At 38.9% G+C, this 20,024-nt stretch overlaps 1 protein-coding gene across 9 annotated transcripts in view; it reads right to left on the bottom strand.

Moving 5' to 3' along the window:
• LOC129769812 (alpha-1,6-mannosyl-glycoprotein 2-beta-N-acetylglucosaminyltransferase) overlaps positions 1–20,024 on the bottom strand; it is a 210,435-nt gene that overhangs the window by 54,873 nt on the left and 135,538 nt on the right. For all 9 annotated transcript variants that reach the window (XM_055772795.1, XM_055772403.1, XM_055772636.1 and 6 more), the window contains 2 exons: positions 8,808–8,936; positions 8,627–8,743 (listed from right to left, as the gene is read on the bottom strand). In XM_055772795.1, coding sequence (XP_055628770.1) covers positions 8,627–8,743; positions 8,808–8,936 — 246 coding nt within the window. The remainder of the gene's footprint in view (positions 1–8,626; positions 8,744–8,807; positions 8,937–20,024) is intronic.

Raw genomic sequence — 20,024 nt, forward strand, 5'->3', positions numbered from 1 at the left:
CATCAAAGTAGCCAATTATCCCGCGATATTGGTTAGAAGAGAAGTTTTGTCAACTGATGGCTGATGGTATTTGTCGTTCGAATTCAAAAGAATGAATTGATTTTTTTCAGCACTGGTTTAAACACATTTCATGGCGACCGTGACAGGACGTGTACATGTCACATGGTTATCATATCTATAATTAGCACATTACACAGTTGCCATTTTTTCGGCGTAAGAGTATTCCTTCTATACCATTGCATACGGTACATTTACACAGTAGCCATTTAGGCGTAAGAGTATTCATTCTGTTATTCCATTATCCAGTTAAACCACCGGACACCGGAAGCGAACGCTTTACCAATGTGGCTACGGAGAACAGAACATTTAATGAATAAAACAAAAAGTGTCGAGATATCATACGACATTTTTAGGTCGATTGAATGTTCAGTTTATGATGTTCATTAATGACACAGCACATACATCTCTATAAATAGACATACGATAGTGATCGCTAGCAAGATTGCTAATCGTATTATGTTTCATGTCGACCGTGACAGGACACAGATGTGAAAGGCATGACCGCATTGTTGATGTGGAATTACGTAACTATTTCATTAAATTCGGCTGTTTATCACTTTGAATTTAGTTTTAGAATAAAACGAAATTGCAGAGTAAACTCTTGAAATCATTTTGAGCTACAATTACCAGAAAATATGCGAAATTTTTATTGATTATTTTTAGTTATTTCGATGATTTGAAATTCTAAGAACGAGTTCTGGAGACTGAATATACACTCGACAAAAAAATTAGAGGAACAGAGTGCGAAGTCGAAAATTTTAAGTGATTTTTGACATGCTATAACTTCGTGAAAAATCAATTCATTTCGATGGGATGCGCGTCATTTTGAAGCTACAACTTTCAAGCATTAGAATATTTTATGTACATATTTCTATCTTGTGTGTAGTAGGCAACAATATTGGGAAGAAATGAAAAATCGATTTTTCTTTGTTTTCCAGGAATATTCTGGACTAACACATTTTTTAGCTAACCAACTTAACAGCAAATCCAACCACCCTCATCAACCAGCCTTCATTTGGTTCCAAGAACATTCCTGTAGGACCTTCCCACAGAGTGATATTTCAGTTTGAATGAAAAATTAACCCCTTCGTCTTTGATGATGAATAATTCAATAAACAAAAAATAAATAATTAGCACACTTTTAGGCGTCCCAAAAAGTGACATTAACTGAGCTTAAACATGTCATTAGAAGAGCTATCCGGGGAAGCCGTTCACACAATAGAACAAAATTTCCCCAAGCGAGAGGCGAGTTTGTGTATAACATGTATGAAAGAGCATCCAAAAATAGAAGAAACATTTTTACGTTAACGTTAACGTTAACGTTAATATACTGTTTTACGCTCTCCGTTTTACTCTCAGCAAATACTGTCCCTGTATATCTATAAGATTCGTTGCGTTTTATAATGTAGGGTAATATTCATGTGCATTGGTATGTGTGATCACGTGACGTAGAGTGGAAATATCTATAGGACGACTTTAGATGGAAAATTTAATTTAATGGCTGATGTATTTATATGAGGTTATAATAACAAAAAATGTTAACGAAACGAAACGATAAACAGTGAGTTTTATTTTTCTATACAACTATTTTCATAGTTATATTTTGAAAGAACTAAGAACGCGTCTCAAATGAGGGTTGATTTTGAATGTGAATGCGTGACAGCAGTGGTAACAACTGTAAATTTCAATTAATAGTTCCGTTATAACTACTGCCACATATACAGCGCAGCATTACCAGAAGCTGCTGCTACGCGTGCAGGTTGCACTCACGCACACATATGCAATTGACAACATTGCTACTCATACATGTACAAAAAAAAGCTGACACTCACACAACTAAAATGAAAGTTCAACTAATACATGTTTTGTGCTAAGGATGACTTATTTTCTATCAATGCTAGTTTGGGTGTAGTAGCATTTTGAATTTGAAATTTCTGTTAATGAGAACATGTTCTACATGTTATTCTATAATAGTTAAGCCACCCTAAGACAATGAATGCTGATCAATAGTTGAAAAAGAAAACAAAAACTGAAAACCATACATGATTCCGCGTGTGAATGTAATTTTAGCGGCTTCGATATTAGGCATTTTGAGTGGTTCAATATCGAAATTCAATTCACTGACAGAGAAGCGATATAAGGTATGTACGGAAAGGTAAATCCATTTGCAAGTGGAAAATTTAAATTATTAAAATATTTAAACTGGTGGGGTTGAAATGGACAGTGAAATGTTGATATCACATCCAATGCATGATGGAAAGTGATGGGAAGAATATTCAACTCTTTTTCTATTGCTGTCTCTGTTTGTTCTATTTCAGTAACTGGACACACAAGCACTGAGAGAGAGCGAAATTATTCCTCTAGCGTGCGATAAACTTCTACGCTTCGTATATTATAAGCCTGTCCATTAGTGTGCCAAAGAATGTATGGGAAAAAATTACCCTAAAATTTTAAAAAGTTACCCTATACAAAATGTTCAAATGATTTTTCGGTTTTAAAAAAAAACTTAAATTTAAACGAATTAAATTTAAACAGTAAATGAAGTCCGAATGAGCTAATATTTCGCATAGGGTATATTATAGTGCAAATCAACATTTCGTAGCAAGTTCCGAATGAAAATTCGAGATAACTATTTATATTGGCACCCAAAATCATACCTTTCGCTTCGTACTCCGAAAAACTCCGAAGTCCCAGAATGCCGATTTTTTACATAAACATTTTTTTCGAGATGACACATAATCTCGACGTTTCATGCAATTTTAAGACATTTGGCATCAACATTTTTTTTTCGAAAACCCCGAGTTCCTTTACTTCTGTTATTGATACGCTAGACAGCGATCAGCCAACGTCATATGTTGAGGCTGAGAGTCAATTTGAAAATAATGCTGGTTTGCCGATCGCTTGCATAGCTCAGTGTATTCAGTCTGTACAGTTAATTAAGATGTTGGTGAATAGAGAGTGTTGTATTCCAACCAATATCCTCCTTATAAGCCCGTATTCCAGCGGGTGGTGGGTTGTACAACACTGATGGTGGCAATTGTACAGCAATTCCAACTATTCCTCTGGGTTGAATAAACTTCACAAATTTCACAGCACAAAATACATTTATTCTTACAAATATCAAACTACATTTTATTTTACATTCAGGAACATATCTTAACAATTACTTGTACTGCACAAAAACTGAACAACAATTTTTTTTATTCTCCTCTCTCTCTATTTACAGACATGACAAAAAAAAATGGGTGGGTTATATCTATGATATAACCGCAAGGTTTACGTGGGACTACCTTAGCTTAGCAATCATTTGTTTGTATTGATTAAATTCTTGATTGAGTGAAACAATTTCCGAATTTAATTGAATTCAATATCTTTACTTTTTAAGTAAAGAGATTGAATAAATGCCATGTAATGTCATGCATGCATTGTGATAGATTATGTTCTTCGTTCCAAGTAAATTGAATGACAGTCCTTTTACGTTTGGTTTGATGCCTAGGACAAAATATGTGAACGGAAGAATTTTCAAACCATTATTTTATTTTACATTTCACTCTGAAGGTTGCATCTCTCAAGTGTACGTACTTCTTCGAACAGCGAATTTGCATGAATTGATGAACTTCTGGCACTCAGTTTCGATTTTGACATGTACGTCGAACGCATATTGTTTGATCGATAGGCGTTATCGTAGCAACTGGTTATCAATATTTTGCCTAATCATCAAATGGTATGCGTAGAAATTCAGTGAACAGCACATATGAGTTTTGCTTGCTTTAAACTTGAAAGTTCATTCGCCTCTAATGTCTGCACGATTTTCCCAGGTTCCCAAGTTTAGAAGACAGTGTAAAGGAAACATATTTTAGTCTGCACAAAGATAAACGAGTACCAAAGTACGTATATTGGGTAAACACATTTCAATCAGAACACAAATACCCCCGACTTGCATGAATTGGCAATGCCAATTTCCCCACGCTTCATGAATTTGAAGTCTGTGTTAGAGTAACACATTTCAGTTGGAAGAAAATTGCCTCCAACTTAAGTTATTTGCAATGCCAATCTCCCCACGCTCCTTGGATTTAAAGTTTGTGTTAGGGAAACACATTCCGGTCGGAACAAAAATACCCCTGACCTGCATGAATTTGCAATGCCAACTCCCCCCCACACCTTGATTCTGAAGTCTGTGTTGGGGAAACACATTTCAGTCGGAACAAAAATACCCCCGACTTTCATGTATTTGCAATGCCGATTTCCCCAAGGCTGCTTGGTTATTATGGCTGTGTTGGGGAAGTCGTAAATCGGGCCAATCAAAACGAGGCAGCTAGGGCGTTTAGATAACGCTTAATATTTTACAGTTATTCAATTCTTTATCTAATTAAAAAAAAGACGGGTGGGTAATGTCGGGGACATAACCGGAGTGACGTAGGACTATACAAAGGGGACAGCTTTTGTTAAATATATATTTTAAATATATTGTTTTATTTTCTTCTCCTACGTGAATACCTACCTATCTACCTGAAAAATGGATTAGTTTACTGTTTACTCTTTATGAATATGTTAAGGGTTGAAAAGAACCTTTGGTGTTGTGTTTTTGTTATCACTCGATATTTCCAACTTGTTCGGTTAAACCTTCCTGTTTAGCTATTGCGTTTGCCACTCGCCACAGCTTTCACAGTTGGAAAATTTCTTCGTATCCAGCTTGTGACATATTGTTCAGTAAATTACATTCAATGCGACGTGCCGGAGAAGCACTTTGCCACTCACTGAAACTAATTGTTGCCTTGATGAGCGCCGAAACGAAGCTGCTCTGTTCTTGAGGCGGGTTTTCTGATTGTCGTGAGCAGCTTTGCAAAGTCAACTCGAGCACTCCGACAGCCGAAACTCTATAATCGCTGTTAGGTATACTGGTGCTCCGGCACCAATCCGTTCGGCCTAGTTACCCTTGCAGAGCAATCAGTGAATGCGACCAACAGAGAACTGGAGACCTGCACGGTTCGAGTGACACTTTGCCTTTCCCTTAACTTGTCCTCCTTTGTTACGTCCACGATGCCGATGCCGTACAACCACACGGGTTTACGGTTTGAAAGAAAATAAGATATTTTTGGGGTCCGCGTGTTTTATACTCTAGCGGTACACACTCACAGGATAGAGACAAATCGGCAGACTCAGCCAGAGGGGCGAGTCCAACGAGACGAACGAATGAGCGTTAAAAGGGAGCGATGGCAAAAAAATACATTCATTACGATTTGTTCGCTCGTTGGATTCACATGCAGGCGAAAAAGGGTCCTTTTCAGGATCACAAAATTATCTTCAATCTAAAGAGTTTATTGTTTTGTTGTCACTCGATATCCCCATCTTGTTCGGCTAAACCTTTCTGTTTAGCGATTGCATTTGCCACTCACCTCAGCTTTCACAGTTGGAAAATTTCTTCCCATCCAGCTTGTGACATATTTTACAGTAAATTACATTCAATGCAACGTACCGAAGCGCCACTCAGTGTCGCATTGGAGGCGATTTTAACCTGTAATTGAACATTTGCGATGACAGTGGTACAGTGTCGACTTTCTATGTGGGGTCATAATTTGGATCTCTATGTTTACAAAAATGTCCAACTAAATAAGTCGCATTACATGTCCGTCCAATTAGCTAAATGTCGAACTAATTGTAAATTACTGTACTTTCAATCTGGAAACAATTTAAGAGTTGGTGAAAATTGAATAATCTTGAAAGTCCCCAACTATCAATAAGCTCAGAACTACTGCCAAATTCACATACTCATCAGATCCTGGCAAACAAATTATGAAAACATCAATTTGTGTTTTATTATTATTTTTGATAATGTTTTAGAACGCATTGAACTTTATTTCCTAAACTCTTTTTTGGAAGGTTTAATGGCCCTGAAAAGCGCCTTGTTTTATGGAATGGTTCCAATTTAGAAAACTTAGTACTCGTGGTTTTGAAAAAAGAACCATTTCGAACGCCCTCGATGCCGCCTTGTTCTGGATTTGCCACCAAAGCAGATTGTAAAAAGAACAAACTTTTTTCTTCTGCTACGAGCTGCCGTTTTGCGATTGCGTTTGCCACTCGCCACTCGCTGCAACTGCCTGTTGTTGTCTTGATGTGTTCTGTTCTGAATGCGGTTTTTCTTATCGTCGCGAGCAGCTTTACCAGCCAACTCGATCACTTCGGCGGCCGAAACTATATAACGGCGGCTAGGTGGACTGGTGCACTGGTACTAACGCGCTCGGCCTAGCTACCCTTGCAGGGAACTCCATATCAACACGGTTCGAGCGGGATTTTGCCTTTCCCTTCACTTTTCCTCCTTTACCATGTCCAGACATGGTTGCTTGGGTTGGTTTGTTGATGTATTGTGATGCGAACCGATGTGGTGAACGGTTTGAATGAGAATGATCGTTACGGCAGCGGAGCGAGGATTTTTAAGCTGACTGGCTGGCTCGAGAATTACGCATGTGTGAGACTGCGACCAATGTTTCGTTCATTTTTTTCTTTTTCCTTTCCAATCGTGCTTCATTCTATTTCGCTGCTGCTCTGGTTGCCCGTTTTGGTCGGTACGATTTGAGGAGCACAAAATGGACCAATCAAAAATGGGCACATAGTGCATTTTGACAATGCTTGATATTTCACAATTATTCAATTATTTATCTCAAGAAAAATGAAATGTTATTTGTTATGATGGATGCGTAGATATATTTCCTATCAATTGATGCAAAAACCTTTGCGATCTATTGAGAAATGCTCGAGTTATAAGCGTTCCAAATCTTGCATTTTTTCCTACTTGTTCAGTGCCTAGATTTCCATTTCACCCCCTATATCTTCCGGTTAGACGTAGTCCTACGTCAATAGAATTGTATTAATTACGATAGACGCGTAGAAAAATTTCCTATCAATTGATGCAAACATCTTTCCGATCCGGTAAGGAATGTTCGAGTTATAAACATTCGGAATCTTTCATTTTTTCCTGCATGTTCTGTGTTTAGGTTTTCATTTTACCCCCCCATATACTCCGGTTAGACGTAGTCCCACGTCAAAACAAAGCAAAAACAAAACAAATTCTAACTGACTCTCACAAGTACTTCTCTCGCGTTATTGTTTCACAGCTGGGAACTTAGCGCTTTATAGCAAAGTAAGAGCCAGGAATGTACTGTTGGGTTTGTTGTTGTTTACTTGCAGACAGAGAGTGATTATATAAATTATGCGTTTGGCGGCTGAGAACTTTTCTCAGGTTTGTGCCGGGATCGAGCATCTTTGGAATGTTGGCAACCCAACCCTTTGGAATGTTGGCAAAATTGCTAACGGATATGTGCGCCGCATTACGGGACCATAAGTACCAGAATAGCAGGAACCCAATAGAATATGTTATTTTTTGTGAAAGGTATGCGTTTGTTTATGGTTCAGCTTATGAGGTTTAGCCGTACATATCACGTTTGAGATCTTTCAAGTTAGCAGCCTCTAAATAAACAAAAGTAAAAATGCATGTAACATTGTATCAGGCGAGGGGTATAAATAATTTGACTCAGTGGTTGACAGTGACTCTGACTTTTCGGTTCCCTCTAGACAACGATCTGCCAACGCTATATATCTGATATTTTATATGAAAATAAGAATCTGTTTTTTAAGGCTACTATAAAGTTACAACAAAATCACGTATCAGGATCACCAAAAAGTTCTACTAAAGAGTTGATTTTAAAATGCGTTCAAATAAAAAATCCATCCTAATTTAATATCGAAAGTGATAATTGAATGAATAGCGACTACCGTTAGAATAATGGCATTCATCTTACATATATTAATGTCGAATCAATAGAATAGCAGAATATTCCGAAATGTTGGTCATATCCCCAATCCATGGGTGAGAAAATTATGGCGAATATAATTGGGGTATCTGTCCATATCTTCAAGGGGCTTCCACAGTTCAGCTTGCCTTGATTATGTGGTTGACAAACGTCTCCTGTCACCAGGGTGCTACTAATGTTTGCTTGGGAGCTCTATGGATGACATCCTCTGCAAACAATCCCCCCGACATTTCACGGAACAACTGAGAATATGAAATCTAATAAAGAAATGTTACCAACGTAAATGACACTTTCCCCAAATATTTATACTTTTGGGACGAGAACGTTGTTTCTGCAGAAATTGGTTCTTCGGTTTCAGTCGGAGTAACATAAGTATTAAAAGAATGCATCGGGTGATGGTTGAGCGTTTCATTCCATAATCAGGTCTTATGCTGCAGCAACAGTTTTTCAGCAATTTCCATTTTGATTTGCAACAAAAAGAGTGAAATGTGGCCCGCACCCAATACCGCTTCCAGGAGGGGACATGAAATATGCAAAAAGGATGAAAACGTATCTCACGCATGAACGAACAAATAGAGCTCTCACAGCAAATGAAACCGAACTCGGGAAATCCATAACGGAGTGTGTGTTCCGGAATGCATAACAACAGCCATCAACATTTTTCCGGAGCGATGCGACAATTGATAGGGTGTTATTTCCACAGCGGGCCAATGGTTGGTTTGAGATTCCAAATGAGTATAATGAAAGTTTTCGCTTACCGTGCGTCACATTCCGGGTCTTCGATGTCAGATATTTATGGAATACCGGTGGCACCATCTGGAGGATCGCTGCCGTGGAGTAATTGGCGGTGTCCGTCGTTCCTGAATCATGTGTGTCTGAAATTGAAGAGCAATCCTTCCATTATGCAGTGGCGGCAGGGATTAACCATTCAACACGTACCATAGTATATCATATGAAACTGCAGGAATGCGAACAGAATGAAGACGATGATGGCCGATCGGATGTAAAGAGTGTGTCGTCTACGTGACAGGGCACCTGTGTTTGGCAATGCTATCGGAATACGTCGACCTGTAAATGAGTAGAGAAGAGGCTCCCGTAAAAAGCTATTTGTTTCTGATGAAAAAATGTACTAGTCATTTCATCGAACGAAGTGTGTTCTATCTGGTGAGGATGTGAATGAAACATAAGACAATGATCCGGAAACATAGAAATTCTGACAAATGCAAAAGTGAGCGCTATACGTTTTAACACCATAAAACTCTACAAAATTTATGGAATCGTTCGAACCAACTCGGAAAATCGATATCGTGGCAAATTATACCAGCAATTATGGTCGAGATCAAACAGAATCGACTCCTCGCGGAAAGCTTTTTTAGTCTTCCGTGTTACAGGTTCGTTGTTAGAGAGAACAGAACAATAGTACTCAACTTCGACACGCCGCGAACTGTGGGCGGAAACCACTTGAAAAACAGAGGCGGTTTTTGTGTGAAGGGTGTTAGGTATGTAAGCTGAGCCATATGAGAAGGGAAATGGAAAGGGGTGTTAAACATCTAGACGAGTGGCTTATCTTTGATCAAGTTTTCTCTTTTCCAGCCATTCGATGGCTGGTGGCATCGTAACGAGCGAAATGCGAATGAAAGCGAAGCCAATCTAGGCGTTCTCGACAGCTGTCCATTTTTTAACCATTGTTTTGTTTTGCGATGTTGCAAAACTGTGTCCTTTGTGGGTCTTGATGTAATCACAAGCTACCCTCAAGCCTGCGTTGAATATGCCCGCTGGATTTGAACTTGATTTCAATCATCCAAAGCCGAGACGGGGAATCTTATTTGTGTGTAACTTTAATTAGCACAATTGACGCTAGACTTTTCAAAATCTGAAAAGTTTTTGCCGACGTTTTGCTCATTCTCGCTCGCTCAGCACCAACGTGAAACCAACATATTGAAATATCGAAAACCAAAATGGAGCGTAGAACTGCCAGAGCTACGCAGCAGGATGTCGTTAATGGCGAAAATATCCGCACAGCCGACACTGCTTTGGTGCCGTAGCCCACAAAGAAATTGCTTGATGGTGAAAATTTCCAAGTTTGCGGAAGCCGCGAACGATTCCGTCAGGAATAATCAAATTGGACTGTAAATGAGGCTACCGCCGGCATTCGGAGAGATTTTATTCAGACTGAGCTAATTAAAATTATAAGATTCATCTAGAAGAAGTTACATCGAGCAGAAATTTCTTCCGTAAGGCAAATCAGAACGTTCTGTATATTAGTAAAAACATCCGGATGTTGCCATATAAAAGAACGAGGTAAGTTGAGGCAAACATTTGAGTGATAAAAACCATTCTGGTATTTTTATGTGGTGGTTTGACTGATGCCGTTTTAGGAAGTATGAGGTTGGTATCGATGTACGAAGAGGACATGTTAGCTGTGATATCAGGTATTTTTCTTGTCATTCTTTTCATTTTTTTCCTATACAAACATGGGTTGAAATGTTTATGAAGGCTCATAAGCTATCTTTGAGAAAGCCAGAAAATACCTCAGCGGCTCGATTAATGGCATTCAATAAAGAAAATTGCGACTCATTGTTTCGAACTTTGGGAGATATACGAGCTCAGTATCGTTTTCCTTCGTGTGACATTTACAATGTTGATGAAACTGGCGTTTCCACTGTTCCAACCAAGGATGAATAAATAATTGTTATTACATTTTGTTGATTTTTAGGCGATCAAACCATATTCGCCATCGTACCCCCAGGCATGCATTCGCCATCTTGACTCCACGTGAAGGCAAGATGGCGAATTCGATGCTTTTTGCACAAAGTTTTTCGGTGGACAAGTTTTTTAGTTTTTTTTGCCCATCCAATAGATAATATGATAGAAAACACTTTAAGTTATAAGAATCAGCATCGACATTAAAAAATAAATAATAATTCCAAGATCCAGGGCTCGCCAACTTGCCTCCCTCTCCCCTACTGGTGTTACAAACGTTAAAATTTGAGTTTTTCGAAAATCGAAAAATCACCGGAAATCGGGGTTTTTGAAAAAAAATTGATGTAAATGTCTTAAAATTGCATGACACGTCGGGATTTACAGTTATCTCAACAATTTTTTTCTTGTCTAAATACGATTTTTCAGGCGGAAAAACGACCAAGTGCCAAAAAATCTCTAGATAACTGTAAATCTCGACGATTAATGCAATTTTAAGACATTTGGCTTCAAACTTTTTTTTTAAAACCTCGGTTTTTGATGATTTTTCGTTTTTCAAAAAAAAAAAACTCAAATTTTAACGTCTTTGACACCAGTAAATAGTTCGAATGAGCTAATATTTTGCATAGGGTATAATATCGTGCAAATCAATATTTCGTAGCAAGTTCCAAATGAAAAATCGGAATAACTATTTTAATTGGCACCCAAAACCATATTTTTCGTTTTGTACTCCAAAAAAAAAAAACCAGAATGCTGATTTTTGACAAAAAAAAAATTATCGAGATGACACTAGATCTCGTTTCATGCCATTTGAAGACATTTGACATCAATTTTTTTTTTGGAAACCCCGATTTCTTTTATTCCTTACTTGGGTGATTTTTCGATTTTCAAAAAACTCAAACTTTGACCGCTTTGCGCCACTCTCCCTTAAGTCCAATTGAGCTGAAATTCGGCATAGGGTGTTTTTTCGAGGTGGTAAGCATTTTTATGGGGTAACTTTTTGAAATTCGAGATGACCATTTTCTTTGGCGCCCTATCCTACGTATACCGTTTGATGATTGGACAAAATCTTGATAACAATTTGGTGCGATAACGTCGATTGAACAATATACGTTCAGCTAACATTTCAAAATCAAATCTGAGTGCTTGAAGTTCATCAAATCAAGCAAATTTGCGGTTCGAGGAGTACGTAAACTTGGGAGATGCAATAACTTCAAACGGAAATGTGAAATACATTGATCATTTAGCAAAGCTTCCGTTCACATATTTTGGAAATCCACGATAAACGAATGAAATGAACAAGGCAGCATACCATACGGCAGATTTGCAACGAACGAAGAATGTAATCTATCACAATGCATGGATTGATCTTAACTGGGATTTGCTCGCAATTAAATGGGGAAATTGGTTTAACTGGTTTAATCAATAATTTAATCGATACACTCAAATGATTACTAAGCCAACGGTAGTCCTATGTCAACCTTGCGGTTATATCTTAGGTATAACCCACCCATAGTGATTTGGGTACAATCCCAGGCTGACGTTCAGTCTGATAGAAAGAGATGTTTGCTCCCATACATACAAACATTTCAAATCTTTTGAAAAAGTTGTTTTTATTTGTTCATTTCACCCTTCAGCACACGAAAATGCATTTGTTCTGCCTAAAATGAAATCTTTTCTGCCAAGTTTCGGTATATAAAAACGGTATGAGTACCTTTTCATCTAGGGAACAAAAACTTCTCTCACCCCGGAGTGATTCCGCGCCGAGAAAAACCTCTGCTCATCTATTTTTCGCAAATGCAATCTATATACAGTGAATCAAAAAATTGCCCGTACAGTTACTGTTCTAATAAAAAATAAGCTTAAACACATATTTAATCAATCAACAGAAATGTCATATTTATTTCGTTTTATAGTCAAACACTCCCTTATGCATATGCATGATTGAAAGCATGTTAGAATTCATTCTACTTATTGAAAAACGATAAAAACAAAAAATTGTTTAAAAAAAGACGCCAAAAAATTGTCCGCACATCTTGAAGAATCGTACCAAGTCGATCGGAAGTACCAAGTCAATACTTGGTATGGCCTCCTTTCGCAGCAATCACACTCTGTAGACGTCTTTTCATAGACAGTGCCAACTTTTGTGTTGTTTCCGGAGAAATCTTCTGCCATTCTTGCATCAGAACCTCCTTCAGCTGGTTCTTGTTCTAAATCGGGTGCTCACGAATCTCCCGCTCCAAATGGTCCCACATATTCTCAATCGGATTGAGATCGGGTGACTAGGGAGGATGGAGAAGTGTTGACTTGACGTTGTAGAGGAGCCATTCCTTGATAAGATTCGACGAATGTTTTGGATCATCATCTTGAACGAACTGAAAATTGGATCCATGACCCAACTTTTCCGCGCTTGCTTTCAAATGCGTCTTCAAAATGTCCAAGTAAACGAATCGTTCCATAGTAGATTCAATAAACGTCAGGTTTCCAGCACCACTTGCACTAAACGCACCCCATACCATAACATGACCGTCACCATGCTTGTCTGTTGGTCGCAAATTTGTTGATTCCAATTCGGTGTTCGGTTTACGCCACACTCTAACTTGTCCAACAGACCCAAAAATGTTAAACTTGCTCTCATCCGTGAAAATCAGGTTCTTCCAGAACTCCTATGGTTTAACCACGTACTTCTGGGCATACTCCAGACGCTTCTCCTTATTTTTAGCTGATATGAATGGCTTTTTTCGTGCAACGCATCCTCGATACCCTTTGTCATGGAGCACATTCCGTATTGTTTGAGGGTTAACCTTGATGTTGGCGTTTTGTGACAAGCTGTCAGTCAACTTAGGAGCACTCAACTTTGGATTTTGTTTGATTTTCCTCAGAAGTATGCGATGGTGACGGTCTGTGAACTTTAGCTTGCGTCCTCTTCCAGTAGTTGTTTCCAAAGAATAAGTTATCTTGAAGTTCTGAAGCACATATTGAACAGACGATCGTGGTCGATTCACAACATCTGCGATTTCGGACAAGCTTTTCCCTTCAATTCTCAGATCCACGATCAGTTTGCGAATCTCAACTGGGATTTTACTGTGGGAAACGGCCATTTTTCTAAAAACAAACGTAGAAATCGTATTGTAACTGAAAATAAACACCAAATTTTGAAGATTTTACCGTTTTGCAGCTGAAAACACTGGAGCGCACTTCTTTGCTACGCAACGGATGTTGTTTGTGCTGGGTGACAGATTTACTTATTTATTGCTTATTTTTGAAAAAGTCGCAACTGTACGGACAATTTTTTGGCCCGAATTTTTGAACTTTTTTTTAACTATATTACGATTTTATCGAGCTCAACAATTTTTTTCGTTTATTTTGATGGCTGGGCAATAAAAAAGACATATTTGTTTATAAAATGAACAGATTAACTGCTGCATAGATTATATTTTGTACATACATTTTTGTGCTGCAATATTTGAGGCACTGCTGTACGGACAATTTTTTGATACAGTGTAAATAAAAATGGAAAGCCAAATGTGTTGGTAGGCGGAAAACCCGACGAAGGGATAGTCCCTTCCTAGTCCTTCTTGGTGAAACGGTCCAAACTTTCTCGCTGAACCGAAGGAGGACTGGCCTGAAATCTTGCCTAACTCATCAGTCATCAAACGGCGCCAAATCATCGCATTGACTTCCATCGCCGTGGATAATTCCATTTTCGATCGTTACGTCGAGCTGGGACGCTTGCTGAGGATGTCTGCACAGTGCATCCGGTTTGCCGCAAACTGTGATCGCCAGAAGGATAAACGTAACTTTGAAAGGTTCACACCAAACGAGATAGATAAAGCGTTGAAGGCCCTCGTTCGTAAGGCACAGGAAATGCAGCGATTGGAGCAAGCTTTCTGGAACAGGTGGTCCAGGGATTATGTCAGCCAACTTCACCAGCGCTCGAAAAGGAAACCAGCTGCTACCAACGTCCGAAACGGAGCACTAGTCTTGCTTAAGCAGGATGGATTACCACCGTTCATGTGGAACCTTGGCCGGGTGGTAGAGACGTACGTCGGTTCCGATGGGTTGGTACGGGTTGTACTTGTACGAACTGGTCAAGGAGCGTACAAGCGAGCCATTACCGAAGTTCGAGTCCTACCGCGAAGCATCGGGTGTTGGGGGAGGATAGTGAGATATCCCAACCAGCACAATAAACGTTGAACGGACAGTTTCAACGGGGCCCGGTATGTCGTAGATTAGATTATATTAAGTTGGTTTTAAAGTTGAATTCAATGAACTCAAACTTGTATGCAAATTAATTTGCCATAATGGAAACGCAACTGAATTCCCAGTGACAGTCAGCAGGAAATGAATCGCCTTGTGCGTACACACTATTGTAGAAAATTATACGATACCCCCTTTTCTGTGTCTGATATTAAATACAAGTGTTGAAGAAGCAACAGTGTTTTTCTGCAGTCTATCCTAAATAAGTCGGTTCAATTAATTGGTTGGCGCTTGTTGGCAGTCGGTCGTGGAGTTGCGACAGCAATACCAGTCCCACGTTCTTTGGAAGGTCTTTGCTCGTAACAATCAGCATGAGAAAACACTGTTGTCTGCTCGCTAGCTGGTACGACACTGGAAGTCTGAATCCGACTAAACGTTCATCAAACACATTAGAGGAAACGACGTAGTCCTATGCCAAAAACGAGTATTGTAGAATCTATCGAGGTCTACAGAGAAATATCATCCCAAAAATATTTACCATATTTTGGGAAAAGGATCTTTTTCCTATAAATCACTGATATCACAATCGTTATTTACTTTCAGTGCCCAATGATATCCACAAAACCCCAAAAACGTAAACGTTACGACCAACTCTTACACTAACACGGAAACGCGTATACTGTGTCATTAACACAGCTTACAGCTTACCCCTCATGCTGTGGTGACGTTCGAGTATACCGCATTAATTGCCAGGGATTTCATTAAATTTGCTCCCAATTCAACGAAATATTCATCAGTGCGGTTGAGTTTCATTTCCTATAGCTAAGAAATGTTGTGGGTGGCCTGTGCAAGAACGAGTGAAGCACCCTCATTCAGTTTCATTGCTTTCAGACGATGTAGTAATAATGACGAAAATTGGGAATTACGGGCCGCTCGGGAGATTATTGCTTCCGGTTAATGGGTCAAAAGAGGAGTCTGTTGGAATGGGTCTGTTGATCAAAGACTCAGGAAAGCTAATGGGCGTAAATTTATAAATACCATTGACCAGGAACAATGAGTGGATAGTAAACGGGACTCTCTTATTTTGCATGAATAAGCGAATACGCAATCGCACGATGTACGTTTTCCAATCGAAATTTGACTCGCCCCTACAGACGCAGCTTCGGAAACTTCGTTGGAATACAAATCAATCGTTGCGATCCTGTCGATGCCCCGTAAGGTGGGAATCACATCAAACGCTTGCGGAATGAGAAATGACAACATGTATCCGTTAACTTCATTAATATTCACTCCACTGTTTTGCTACATCAAAAATGCAACGCCTTGTCATTTGCAGTTATGTGTTTAGGTTCGGTGCTCCCGTGGGCGAGTGGTTAGTGTCAAATCTAACATGCCGGGGGTTCGGGTTCGATTCCCGTCGTCAAAGAAAGTTCCTCCGACTTGCACTGTGGTCACGCGTGTATTCTAAAGCTCGCCACTCAGAATGTATTCAAGGCGTGTCATTTGGCATAGAAATCTCAACTAAGTACTAATAAAAATTATTCAAGCAATAATACTACGTTGAGACGGCGAAGTTCCTCCTGGAACGTTAGTGCCATTCAAGAAGAAGTGTTTTGGTTTACTCAGTCTCTAAACTCTTACTTCATTGTAGTAATTCAATATGTTCGCCCAGTGTCGAGAAGGAACAATTTCGGGCATTCGGATTTTATTGGCCTTTTTTCATTTCCAAGGGAAATAAATTTTCTTCAGCTTCCTTAAGGCAGTATTCTAGTCTATAAATTTGAACAAAAATCAATTTTTTTCCTTCATATTTCTCTACTTTAGGCACTCAAGAATATACTCTAGAAAGGACATATCGGAAATCCTGTTATTTACCGAGTTAGAGCCATTTTAGTGATGCGGTATCTAATTTGGTATGTACATAACAATGAACTTCAAACGCGTTTTTATCGAAACTAGTTTTTTCGAACTGGCCTACACGATATCTCAAGTTCTACTGAATCGATTCATGTCGAATTTATATGGATACAATCTGCAGGCATCTCTCTTTCGCAAGAACCTCTAAAAAATGATATTTTTTAAATTTTACTATTTTTAAAAAATCGGGAAACGTAAGAAAAAACGCATTTTGTTTTTCTAACGGCCGCCATTTTGTCAAAAAACATGTTTTTGACTTGTCCGAGGTTCATATGATAGCGGCATCTTTACTTTTTTGAGCTCCCTCTCTTCATCAGCTCCTCACTATTCTAGTTATGCAAATTTTTTCTCCGTTCAATTTTTGTTTTATAGTTAAAAGATAGATAAACAAATAATGATATAATGGATAGTAAAAATATTCTTCGTTTTATTTTTGCGGAGCTCTAAAAAAACGCCCGAAATTCGTTTCTCTACACTAGAATACCCCCTTAAGTGGAAGCCGCCTCCAATTGAAGCGAGAGTCGTGTTTCCGGTGGGTTTGGGGCGGCTAATTTGATTATGATTTGAAAACGGAAATTAATCATATTTCGCAAACATTATTACTACATCCCGTAAACACACAGGATACGTTCCGGGGGAGAGATGCGTAAATTCTACACGAAAGGCCATGCTGTGAGCCAAAAAGCATGGAAACAAGAATGGAATCGACAACTGGGAATCAGAATACTCGTTGTAGAAATGGAGATGCACGAATTTTCAGTCTGCCAAAACGGCAACACGAAGGAAGCTGAAGCCAACATTTCGCCCATCGTGCTCCTTTGTCGTTAATAATTGATGAGTAGTCGTTGTCAGCTAAGAGGCGTTGCGATTTGGTATGCCGTGTTGGCTTCCATGACCAATTGTGTAGCTTTACAATTATCGCGATGAAACATTCGTTTCCCGTTTAATTCGGGTTTTTTTGTGTCAAATCTAACATGCCGGGGGTTCGGGTTCGATTCCCGTCGTCAAAGAAAGTTTCTCCGACTTGCACTGTGGTCACGCGTGTATTCTAGAGCTTGCCACTCAGAATGCATTCAAGGCGTGTCATTTGGCATAGAAATCTCAACTGAGTACTAATAAAAATTATTCAAGTAATAATACTACGTTGACTGCCCTAGGTGCTCGCTGGCACATCCCAGCAGAAGTCAATAAAAGAAGACTCGAATTTTAAATCACTTTCTGATATGAGCCTCTTCCTCAGAGCTGATTCAGAAATATCGAGGTCTGCCGCAATCCGACGCTTCAAGAATCCCTCCCAAAGCCTCGGTCGGGCCATTTGAGCATTTCTGGAGTGCATTTCTTCAAATCAGTTTCCTTCTTGTGGGTCCCGTTAAAAATGTGGTTGAACACATTTTAGAATTTTTTTTCAGAGAAAAACTCTGGTGCGAACTTTCGCACCACAGCCACTGCGCACCTTTGCCCCGCAAGCAATGTTTGAACTAATCGAATTTTTAAAAAAAGCTTTTGAACTTTTTCACAAAAACGAATACGCACTATCATCTACTGTAGAATGAAGGTTTCCTTGACAGTGTAGTTTCGAACTTTCCAGTTATTTGAGGTAAGTAAATCGTCATCTCCAAAACTGAAAAAAATAGATCAAAACATCGCAAAACTCTTTTTACCTCATAACTTTTTGCCACTTTCATAAAATGTATCTTTTTTTATATATGTGAGCTGCTGGTGTAATAATGTATCAAACGACTACACTGTTGTCGGAATTTTATGCTCGTTTGCTTCAAAATGGCCAATGCGCACCTTTGCTCCGCACTACTCTACTGTTGCAGACCTTAAAATTTGAGTTTTTTGAAATTTGATGCCAAAGTTGCATGAAACATCGAGATTTACAGTTATCTCAAAGACATTTTTTGTCAAAAATCGACTTTTCAGACGGAAAAAATCGACTTTTCAGACGACCAAGCGCCAACGTAAAAAAAATTTTTTTTTCGAGATAACAGGAAATCTTGACAAGTAATGCAATTTTAAAACATTTTGCACCAACAATTTTTTTTTGGAAACCCCTATTTTCGGTGATCTTTCGTTTTTAAAAAAACTCTCATTTTTACGTCTGTGACACTAATAAATGAAGTTCGAATGAGCTAATATTTTGCAAAGGGTATATTGTCGTGCAAATCAACATTTCGCAGCAAGTTCCGAATAAAAAATCGAGAACTCCCAGAGTGTCGTTTTTTTCCTTTACTTCCCCCTTGGGTGATTTTTCGATTTTCAAAAAACTCAAACTTTGACCGCTTCGCGCTACTCTCCCTTAAGTCCGTTCGAGCTAATTTTTGGCGTAGGGTGATTTTCGAGGTGGTGAACATTTTTTATTAGGTAACTTTTTTAAATTAGAGATGACTATTTTCATTGGCATTCTGATCTACATACATCTACAGAGAGAACTTTGGACTCAAAAAATAACGACGAAACGATTTGACGGCCAAAACCTTTGAATCGTGGAATGGAGAAATCGGCATTTTATTGTCAGACTAGCTGACCCGGCAAACTTCGTCCCGCCCAAAGTTTGTTTTTTGTTATCAATATTTTCGAACATTCACGTTTTCTTACTAAGCGCAAGTTCATGAGTCCAATCGCAGTACTGTTCATTGATTGATCTTCTAATCGACCCCGTTGAATTTACTTTTTACTAAAAAAATCCTAGTACTTCTACCTATTGGATTGGTTCATCATTATAATATCAGATTATTTTCAGACACATTTCTCGTTCAAGATTTTTCAACCACTTGCAAATAACATGTTTCCCCGTTACATGGAATAAATGTTTGATACAGAAAATATGATAGAATATAGACAGACCCCTTCCCTCTTCTCCCCTTAGAGAAGGGGGAGGGTCTATTCGCCATAGAAACGTATCGTCCCCTTAAATCTTCACATGCCAAATTTGTCTCCATTTGCTTGATTAGTTTTCGAGTTATGCGGAAATTTGTTTTTAATTTGTATGACAGTCCACCCTGAGAGAGGAGGGAGGAGTGTCGAACCACCATAGGAACATTTATTGCACCCTAAAACCTGCACATGCCAAATTTAGTTCCGTTTGCTTGATTAGTTCTTGAGTTATGCAGAAATGTATGATTCATTTGTATGGCAGCCCCCCTCCCCCTTCAGAGAGACGAGAGGATTGTCTGTTCGCCATAGAAACGTTTTGTCTCCCCTAAAACCTTCGCATGCCAAATTTTCTTGATTCGTTTTCGAGTCATGCAGAAATTTGTGTTTCATTTGTATGGCAGCTCCCCCTAAGAGAGGGGGAGGAGTATCTAACCACCATAGAATCATTTATTGCACCAT

The sequence above is a fragment of the Toxorhynchites rutilus genome, chromosome 1, assembly GCF_029784135.1.
Source record: "Toxorhynchites rutilus septentrionalis strain SRP chromosome 1, ASM2978413v1, whole genome shotgun sequence".
Classification (NCBI taxonomy): domain Eukaryota; kingdom Metazoa; phylum Arthropoda; class Insecta; order Diptera; family Culicidae; genus Toxorhynchites; species Toxorhynchites rutilus.